Source organism: Acomys minous (assembly GCF_964271855.1).
Source record: "Acomys minous genome assembly, chromosome: 5".
Lineage (NCBI taxonomy): Eukaryota > Metazoa > Chordata > Mammalia > Rodentia > Muridae > Acomys > Acomys minous.
In genome coordinates, this window is record NC_140494.1 from 64846979 (window position 1) to 64857999 (window position 11021).

General features: G+C 36.2%; 1 protein-coding gene and 1 long non-coding RNA gene across 2 annotated transcripts; one reads left to right on the top strand and one right to left on the bottom strand.

Moving 5' to 3' along the window:
• Positions 1 to 568: 568 nt before the first annotated feature.
• LOC311597262 (uncharacterized protein) lies at positions 569 to 6179 on the bottom strand. The gene is made up of 4 exons (XM_084781479.1): positions 5798 to 6179; positions 5341 to 5425; positions 5058 to 5115; positions 569 to 3073 (listed from the first exon to the last, which is right to left on the bottom strand). Exons 2-4 carry the CDS (start codon positions 5372 to 5374, stop codon positions 2464 to 2466), a joined length of 702 nt encoding a protein of 233 aa, XP_084637605.1. The 5' UTR covers positions 5375 to 5425; positions 5798 to 6179; the 3' UTR covers positions 569 to 2463.
• Positions 6179 to 9752, top strand: LOC311597268. The gene is made up of 2 exons (XR_014779160.1): positions 6179 to 6247; positions 7400 to 9752. It is a non-coding gene; the product is annotated as an uncharacterized lncRNA (long non-coding RNA).
• Positions 9753 to 11021: the final 1269 nt, after the last annotated feature.

Here is an 11021-nt window from a genome sequence, read left to right on the forward strand (position 1 = left end):
TTTGAAAATTTAGGACAAATGGATGGAACTAGAAATGATCGTCCTGAGTGAGGTAATCCATATGCTGACACACACACACACACACACACACACACACACACACATAGTATATATACTCACATAGAAGCAGGTAGTAGCCACATAATACATGATAACCACACAACAATCCACAGACCTAAAGAAGCTAAATAACAAGGAGGACCCTAGGGAGGATGCTTAACATTTAGAAGGGCAAGTAGACTAGACACCCAAAGCAGTTGAAGAGAAGGAACCCTTCCTTCTTAAAAGGAAAATTAGTGTTTGTATAATTATTAAAATATTAGAAATATATATAATATTATACAGTATAGCCCTATTAATTATATAGTGCATTAAAAATAAACAAATGGATACATAAAAATTTAAACATTTACACACATTCTCCAAAACAAAAATAAAAGCTTTACCATCTAAGGAAAGTCATTTAATTAGAACAAAGAAAAGAGATGAGTCACTTGTCTAAAATTATTACATTTTTGATCAACTATAATTTACTGTCATTCGAACAAGTCAATCTTTCTTCAAGCAATTTTTACTTTTGAATGCAGTGCTGATTTATTGACATAAATCTCTCATACCACCCGAATAAAACAACTTTTTGGTTTTGTTTTTCTTTTTACAACATACTGTAACAGCACATTTGCTTCTCATCTTTAGAACAACTGTTGCTACCAACATGTTGATATTTTATTTTGCTCCTCCATGTAGCAACTAAAATATTAAAAGAAAAAAGTTTGAAGGTGACTGTCTCAGCTAGCCTCTCTGCTTTCTGCGCTTCCTTTTCTATTGCTCCCTACAGAAGATTGAGGAATCCCTCACACCCACCTGAGAAATAAGTGTGCACCATAATTAAAATCAGATGGTAGAAAATGGAATTTGAGAGGGCCTTTGCTGTTATTTTATGCTGTCTCATGGTTCAACCACAACTGCCTGTGAGAGCCCTTTATAAGTGTATATAATCTTTTAACCATTGCAACTCTCTTCATTCTCTTAGCCTGATGTCCTCCTAAGGCACCGGTTTGTCCTCAGCCAATAAGCACTGAGGTTATTTTCATATGTAGGCCACCATGAATATAACTGCAATGAACAGTACTAATTTCATGCACATGAAAATCTAATGAGATCGCTTGATCTAGAGCAATTCAGTCATTTTATGAATACTCTGAAAATGAGGTTGTTATGTAACCATGTTTATGTATAACATGTCACTAAACTCTACACTAAAGTATAGAGACAAAACTCAGAGTCCTTTGGTTCAAGTGACCTCATTGGCCCTTGTTTGGGTTTCAAAATTATTTATATATGTGCTAGTGTGCGTAGTCTGCAGCCCATGGGCACAAATGAGAGAGAAAAAGATCTAGGAGTAACATGAATCTCACAGATATTGAACTCAGGGTATCAGGCTTAGCAGCAACTAACTTCACCCACTGAGACAATTCTGAATGGCACAGATTTGTGGTTCTAACAAGTGGCATGAACAACTGTTTACTCCTATGAATAAACTAACACATTAAAAAATATAGCAAAAGTCATTTTCAAATCATGTTTTCCTCTATCCTTAGATGATTGTGTTTGCAATTTGAAAAGAAGACAATATCTTACTGATGTTTCAACCAATCTTATTTGAGAATCAGTGCGGTGGCTCAGTGGGAAATGTCTGTGGCAGGCAATTCTGGCAAGCAGACCTTTGCTCACCATATTTAAGAAGGCAAAACGTAGACCAAAAAAATGTTGTCTAACAGTCTCCACATATCTGTTATGGGTTAAAAACCCATAATCATATTACACCACCCCCAATACCACCCCCTAATGACAAATATGTTTTCAATATAGAGCTCCTTGCTGTTACAATATCTAACATCAATACATAATTCCCTAATAAGGGATGAGGTGCCAAATGGATAGTGAATGAAAGCATGAAGAATCAAGGAACATCAAATAATATATACATATCCATAGCACATCAAGCAATGTTGTGAGACATGCAGTTGATTGCTGATCATACTACTTGATGACATCTCTTCCTGATAGATGATAATGCAAAGGTTTCATTTGTCATACACACATATTAATATATCCATAGGGTTTCTCCCCAGCATTATTTCATGATAATAAAGGGTATAGAAATATATAAAGGCTTCATCATATTAGATACATTCCTGGGGTTTCTCTCTAGTATGTGTTCTTTTATGTCTTTGGAAATGACCGTTTTGTGAAAAGGCTTTACCACATTGGTTACATTCATAGGGTTTCTCTCCAGTATGTGTTCTTTCATGTATTTGGAGACCACTATGCTGTACAAAAGCTTTACCACACTGGTTACATTCATAGAGTTTCTCTCCAGTATGCATTCTTTTATGTAAATGGAGATAACTGGGTTTTGAATAGGCTTTATCACACTGATTACATTCATAGTGTTTTTTTCTAGTATGTGCTTTTTTTTATGTTATTGAAAACAACTCTTTCTTGAAAAGACTTTATCACATTGGTTACATTCATAGGATTTCTCTCCAGTATGTGCTCTTTTATGTATTTGGAGATAACCATGATGTGAAAATACTTCATTACACTGGTTACCATCATAGGGTTTCTCTCCTGTATGTGTTCTTTTATGTATTTGGAAATTACTGGGACATGAAAAAGCTTTCCCACACTGCTTACAGTCATAGGGCTTACAATCATAGGGCTTCTCTCCAGTATGTGTTCTTTGATGTATTGGCAGATAACTGCAATGTGAAAAGGCTTTACCACATTGATTACATTTGTATGTGTTCTTTCATGTAATTGGAGTTTACAGTGTTTTGAAAAGGCTTGATCATACTGACTACATTTGTAGGGTTTCTCTCCAGTATGTGTTTTCTCATGTATTCGGAGATAACCACAGCGTGAAAAGGCCACACCACACTGGTAACATTCATAGGGTTTCTTTCTTGTAGATGTTCTTTTTTGCACTTGGCGATTACTGTGTTTGGAAAAGGCTTTATCAAATTGATTGTGTTTGTATAGTTTCTCTCCTGCATGTGTTTTTTCATGCCTGCAGAGATAATTGGTACATGTGTAAGCTTTACCAAATTCATTACACAGATGAATCTTTTTATCTGTATAAATTAATCTTACAATTCAGTCTAATTGTAAAGAGGAATCAGATCTCAAGGTTTTATCAAGTAGGTTACATACATAGTTTCCCCCTTTATTGTGGGTTGTTTTGCATCACTGAAGATGCCTGTGTTGTAAGACCACTCTTTACATGGCTCATATCATAGCACCCGTTTTTGTATGAGGCCTTTCACATATTTGCAGGGAACTGGAAGAACTCAGAGCTTTACCACAGGATTGAATTAATAAATTCTCCTATAGTGTGAGTCACATTACATTAGTAAGGAGCAGAACAAACAGAAGAATTTTCACATTCCTAGTACTCCCAGGAGATTGTGGATGTATTACCAATGAAGTTGGAAAACTAATTCTATTAGCTAGGTTTATTATCATTTCTCCAATTTAGAGTAGATTTTCTGAATGTGATACAAGTTTACAATTAACTTATTAATATTTAGTAACTAATTAGTTAATTCCAAATACAGTATAGTGGTAAACGGTCTTGTGAAAGAACAGGTGAGGTTAATCCACTAGAAGAACAACCACCTTGTGTGGGAGCTTGATTGTTGCCAGCTGAAAAGATCCCGTGAACAGACTCTGGGAGGAGATATATAAATGAGCCCAGAAGTAGAGAGGGGGCTCATTGGAGACGTCGGGTAGTTTTGGCTATTCATCTCTTCACTTCAAGACGCTCCTAGAGAGAACCACTCGAGGGAAGGCTTTGGGGCTCCAGATCCTGTTGTGGTTCCAGGATCTGGTTACTCCAGGTTCCAGCAGAAGAAATCCTGCTCACTACACCAGAAGAATCATTCCTCGGGACTGATATCCTTACAGTTTTGTTGTTGTGTTCCTTAATCCTTATTTCCTATGGTTTTGGTTAGTCGGGCTATAAGTGATGTAGGCTCGGTTAATAAGTTGTTAATAAAATATATTGGTTAAGGAAACTGAGCCTACAGTATAGATTTAGTGTTATTACTATCATGATTTCTGTAATTCACATGTATTGGATATTTTACAATGCAATGACCAATGATGATCAGTATGTGAACGTCACTTCACTTCACACTTGCTAGATTCATTACAAGAAAAGCCTCTAAAAAGATGTGATGCTGGACACCTACAAGAACCTCCCTGCTATAGTGTGGCCAGTGAATTTTCTTTCACTTTTTAATTAACAATTTAATCATTATTAATTAATATTTAATAATAAAGTAATTATAAAATTTTATCACATTCAGAAAGAATACACAAAGTGTGGACTGTAACATATATTCTGATTATTTGGGGGGGGGAGAGAGAGATAAATTGCTTCTTTAAGGATCCCTGTGCTCACATGGCTTGTATTCATTTTGACAAATTATATACATGTTAAAGGAAAAATAAGGAATAAAAGATTTCCACATTCACAGTGTGACATTTTGTCCATGTAGTATGTGGATTAAAGTTTCTCCAGAGCAACATCTTGACTTTTATGAACTGCCCCGTCACTAAACTTAGCTACATTTCTACAGTATATGAACAACAGCAACTTTACTGTGGACTATTTGCTTATTAGAAGATTTTACACATATACTTATCAACTATTCAATGTGCATACATTTTGCAAATATTTATGTGGTATGAGACTATACAGATTGGCAGTTCTACAGCATAGCTCTAATGGTGATAAGATTCAAATGGTAATATCTATTATGGCATGGTTTCCTTGTTTTCTTTCTTAGAAGAATGCCTGGCAAACACAAATCAGATACCTGGCATTAAGGTATTTGGGTTTGTGAGAATTTAATAATCATCAATACACTTAAGGTAGTAACTTTTTTTTTTGCACCGCTGTTTTTCTTTAAAACTTCTGGGAAACATTAAAATTTCCTCAGAGGCATTATGAAAATTCATATGCATATCAGCTCTCACATAAAAATTACCTTCCAAGTCTTCCAGGACTCTGACAATATTCAGTATTATTGTCTTCCCAATTGTAGCCTAAAATATATAACAGAAAATGTATGATATATATTATTGGAAATTAGGCAAAATTTAAGTTATTATCTTCAGTCAACTTTAGAACCATGCCTGATTTATACACCTCATTCTTCTTCCTTCTCTATTAAAATTAGAGAAAAGCATCAATAACAACAGCAACACCACCAACAGAAGAGCAATAGTTGTCCTCTCCTTTAAAATGGTAAGGGAAATTACCTGTCTTACCTATAGCAGCGAGGTTCTTGTAGGTCTCCAGCATCACATCTTTGTAGAGATTCTTCTGGGAAGGATTCAGCAAAGCCCACTCCTCCTGAGTGAAGAATACATGCACATCATCATAAGTCACTGCATCCTTAAATGTCCCATACATGTGTAAAACAGAAAGCATGGTAGTGACAACAATTAATGTATACTTCATTGACAATATGTTCATATAATTCTGGTGCTTTCCCCACTCATTTCCTGACACAGAAGTCCTAATGCAACCACTAAGTCATTTTAGAAGGAAACTGAATAATTAAGTTCACCTCTGTAATTTCTGCACCATTTGAATAGGATATAGCATTGCAAAAGAAATGTCAATTAACACACACACACACACACACACACACACACAGAGAGAGAGAGAGAGAGAGAGAGAGAGAGAGAGCACATCAGAGAAATTGTATGAATAGTTACTAACTACAATAATTGATGGTTGATGGGCAGACTGTTGTACTGTCTCTTGCCTTTAATCCCAGTACTCAGGAGGCAGAGGCAGGTATATCTCATTGAACTGGATGTCAACCTGGTCTATGCCATGTGGATCCTTCCTAGAAGAGATTCTACAAAGATGTGATGCTGGAGACTTATAAGAACCTCACTGATATAGATAAGACAGTGATTTCTTTTATCTTTTTACAATGTAAGGACAACTGTTTTGTTGATACAGTTATTTGTTGTAAGTTCAATTGAGAATGAGGTAAATAAATCAGTGATGTCTCTAATCTTTACTGAAGATGCTAACTTAAATTTTGTGTTATTTCCAAAAAAAAAAAATTAATCAATTTCTGCTACTACATTTTAAGCTACAATTTGGAAGACCACAATACAATTCTCAAGAACATTTTTAATGTTATAGAAGACATGGAAGGTAATTACCATACACAAGTTGATACAAATGTGCCTCTGAACAATTTCAATATGTCCTGCAAGTTTTCAGGAAAAATCAACAGTGTAAAAATGCACTGCCTTAAGTATAGTGATGATTATTAATTTCTCACAAAACCAGGTACTTCAATGGCTGGTATCTGGTTTATGTTTACAAAGCATTTCTCTAAGAAAGAAGACAAGAAAACCATGCATTAACAGATATTACCATTTGAATCACAGCCCCATGAGAGCTAGGCTATACAACTGTTTAGTCTCATTCCACTTAGATATTACAGGAGTTATGTCCATTGCATAGGCAATAAGTCTATGTTCAAAGCAGCTAATAATCAAATACTCTATCATAAAGCTTGTTTTCCTCATCTTATGCAGGAATGTTGCAAAGTTTAGTGAGTGGGAAGTTTATGAGAGGCAAGAATGTTATTATGGAGAAACTTTAATCTTTACATATGTGTATAAGGAAAGCAAAAGTCAAACTGTGTGACTATAGTGGGGAACCCTTTAATTTGTTATTCTCCCTTTCATAAATATGTCATATGTCACAATGGATGCTAGCCATGTGACCTTAGAGGTATTGAAAGAAGCAATGTGCTCCCCTCTAACTCAGAAGAATAAGAAGATATGTAGTAGTCCCTATTGTGACTAGACTTTCTGAATTTAATACAAGGTTACGATTAATTGGTTTTCCAACTTCATTGGCAATTAATCCACAAACTTAGACTGTAGAAAATCTTCTTAAGTAATGGGAATGAGAAATTCCTCTGTTTCTCTCAGCTCACTTTGCAAATATAGTATGAGTCACACTATAGGAAAATTTATGAATGCAATCATTGTGATAGAGCTCTGAGTTCTACCATTTCTCTTCCATTATGTGAAAATCTTCTTATATATTAAAAGGCTATTGTAAATGTATTAAATGTAATAAATGCTCTTACCGTCACAGTTATCTTCAAGGATGCAAAACAACCCATAATGATTGGGAACACCATGAACGTAAAAAAAAGCGAACATTCCATAATTCTGGTTATTCTTCTTTATAATTAGACTAAAATGTAAAATTAAATCATACAGATGAAAATATTCATTAGTGTAATGAATGTGTTAAAGCTTTCACTTGTGCCAATTATCTTTGCAGGAATGAAAGAAGTCATAGTGGAGAAAAAAACCCTCTGAATTTACTCAACATGGTAAATTGTTTGCATATCACAGTCATCTTCAGAGGCATAAAAGTACTCATACTGGAGAGAAAGCAAAGGACAATATTCAATATGGTGAAGCCATTGCACATCACAGTAGTCTCCAAATACATAAAAGAACACACACTGAACAAATAACCCATGAAGATAACCAATGTGGTACAACTGGTGCATGTCAAGGTCGTCTTTGGAGGGATGAAAGAAATCATATTGGAAAGAAACCATATGAATGTGATCAGTGTGTTAAAGCCATTGCATGTCAGAGTCATCTTCAAAGGCATGAGAGAAATATTACAAGAGAGAAATCTTATAAATGTAGGCAATATAGTAAAGACTTTGCAGATCACAGTTCTCTTCAAAGGCATAATCATACAGGAAAGATCAAAATCATACAGGAAAGAAACCTTATGAATGTAATCAATGTGGTAAGGCCTTTGCATGGCACAGTCATCTTCAGATGCATGAAAGACTTCATACAGGAGAGAAACTTTATGAATGTAATCAGTGTGGTAAAGCCTTTGCACAGCACAGTCATCTTCAAATGCATAAGAGAATTCATACAGGAGAGAAACCTTATGAATGTAATCAATGTGGTAAAGCCTTTTCTCAGGCCAGTCTTCTGCGAAAAAATTCATACAGAAGAGAAATTTTATGAATGTAATCAATGTGGTAGTACCTTTTCTAAGCAGAGTCTTCTTCAAAGGCATGAAAGAATTCATATGAGATAGAAACTTTATGAATGTAATTTGTGTGGTAAAGCCTTTGCACAGCACAGTTTTCTTCAAAGGCATGAAAGAATTTATGCTTTCATTCATACCTTATGAATATTACTAATGTCATAATGCCTTTGCATGTAACACTCTGTCTCCTAATACATAAAAGCGTATGTGCTGGAGAGATATCCTGTGAATGTAACGAATGTGGAAAGACCTTTGTATATCATGGTCATATTGTAATACATAAAAGAACACATACTGCAGAGAAACCCTATGAATGTAAGCAATGTGGTAAAACTTGAATGGCAGTTATCTTGAGTCATGAAAATATACTGCAAATAAACAATAAGTGCATTTAATATGTTAAAGCTTCAGGCTTGGATCACTCTCTGCCCACTCCTCACTTGCATGGCATGTCTAGGACACAGACAGTTAACAGCAGAGATGAGGTGGTCATGGGCTGCACCCCACATTACCCATCTTCCTGAGGAGGCCTGAGGGACACACGAGCAGCTTTAGTCTTGAACCTCTCTCCACATACTCTTCTCTATACTGGTCCATCTAGGACGCACAGAAAATAAGCAAATGAAGCCATTGGGATATCTGAGTAGCTTTGGGTGTGGCTCTCTTTCCACTGGCTCCTTGACAGCCTGGCCCACTTGGGACAAAGACAGCAAATCAGCAAAGTGAGTCAGGCTTGAACCAAAACCCACATTGTCCACTGTACCAAGGAAGCCTGTTGGGCACTTAAGAGGCTTTCAGATTGGAGATCTCTCAGCTTCTCACTTACCTGGACCCAAGGTTGTCATGACCCCTCTAGTGGAGTCTGTGTGACAAATGTTACTGTACAACCCGAGGCGACGACCCCTGGCCAGGGAGAGCTCTTGCAATGGGTCTGATGTTCCTGTCAGGAGTAACTGATTGTAGCTCTTTTCTTTTTCATTGTATTGGAATATTTTGTTTTTATTCATTTTCCTAACTTTACTCTTATATCAGGACTTTTAAGGTATGACAACGTTGTTATGAGACACCCTTAACTTGGGACTGCAGCCAGGGACTGTTCAGCCTTGGAGTTTACCACTAAGTTTTGTTCCAGTTATTAGAAGAAACATGGTTAAGAATTAATCATTGATTAAGAATGTATATTATGGCTTACAAAGAAATAAAGTGTTTTTTAAAAAGTTCCAAATAGTGACATTCAGATATTAGAAAGGAGAACTAAAGAAAAAAAACTGTTTTGACACAGAGGTATTAGACATAAGTTCTGTTTATGAGAGAACATTGACCCTTTAAAAAGGGGACACATATATACTGATACCAAGTCAGTAACTTAAAAGTGATGATGACTTAAGTGTGTATTCTGTACCCTGTATTGTTTCATTTAAAGTTGTAATTCAAATTATGACAACACTATTACTTTTTATTTTGTACTTGCATTGTGTATGTCTGATTGCTCACTGATTTCCTTGAATCTACTCCATGGAAAAATGTAGCCACAAAACACTCTCTCTTTTAAAAAAATGTGTATAAAATTCTAGACTGTTTGTCTACAAAATACACTGAGATGTAAACTCTCTCGTGAGTTTGTCTGTTTGTCATTTTTGCCAAATTCTTGTGCACCAACGCTTTGAGAATTCCTGTTCCCAAGAACCTAGGCCCAACTGAGACGGTCTGTGACAGGTGGCACTCAACTCATGGGGCTTGAAGTAAGGTAAGCTTTCTGCCCTCTTTCTTATATACTTTTTCACATAAGAATAGAACCTTGCCAGAGTGCTGCAGACTCCTCAGCAGAGAAAAGGCTGAACTAAGAAGGCGAGTAGGTAAGAATCATGGGGCATTCACAGTCCAAGAACGGGCATGGTCCTGGCAGTATAGAGTGATATACTCTCTGGCAGAAACTAATCAGACCAATTAGAAAACCAGGGACTAGGCGAGATTAAATTGAATCATGTATGGATGCCGCACCAGCGGTGGTTCAGGGTATGACCTACGCTGTAGCTTTGCAAGGTTTTTGCACCTGTGGTTCAGAACTTAAAAGGAGGTAACAATCAAAAATTTTCATACTTTTCTTGTGATCAGCAGGATCACATTAGTTGTGACTGCACCAGGGAAAGGCAGACCTCCAATAACGAAGTTTAGCCTCCAGGGGCAAGCCCTCATCCCTGAAGTAAAAAGAGGGCATAAAGAGGACGAACAAAGTAACTTAAATCCTCTCACCCCTGAATTTAACATCTTAGATCTGCTAAGACCAACACCAGGAAATGTAAGGTTAGATCTTGCAATAGACAAAGATTATCTGGTTTCTCTTTATGAGGAAGTACAATTGGTAGTGACAAGATTTAATGGGCCATTAGTTTCAGGTACTTTCTGTCTTATAATTGGAAGGAGTTCAAATTGTAAGAAAAACTTTGAAGTTCCCCAGGAGTAATTGACTCTGACTTCCAGGGGAAAATAAAAATTATGATTAGGCCTTTTAAGGAAACTGTATAATTACACAAAAATCAGCTGGTGGCTCAGATTCTGTTGCTCCCTATGTTCAACTGCCTAATCCAACTTTAAAGCAAGACACAGGCAAAGAGGACTTTGGGTCTACTGAAGTAGTAGCCTGTTTGGATTAATCAGTGGCCCCTAACACAAGGAAAAATACAGGCATTAGAGCAACTTGTTAAAGAACAATTTGATGCAGGACATATAGAAGAACCAAATAGTCCATGGAATACTCCTGTATTTGTTAGTAAGAAAAAATCAGGGAAATGGAGGTTTTTACAAGATTTAAGGGCTGTAAATAAGACTATGTGTGATATGGGGGCCTTTCAACCTGTCCTCCCTTCTCCTATAGCTATTC

Bases quoted from the DNA above. Each gene is read 5' to 3' on its own strand.
- LOC311597262 (XM_084781479.1), bottom strand. From the start codon at position 5,374: ATGCTGGAGACCTACAAGAACCTCGCTGCTATAG. The intron at 5,116-5,340 runs GTAAGACAGGTA...TATATATTTTAG, and splicing joins CAAGAACCTCGCTGCTATAG to GCTACAATTGGGAAGACAAT. The intron at 3,074-5,057 runs GTAATTTTTATG...TTATCTCTGCAG, and splicing joins AGTCCTGGAAGACTTGGAAG to GCATGAAAAAACACATGCAG.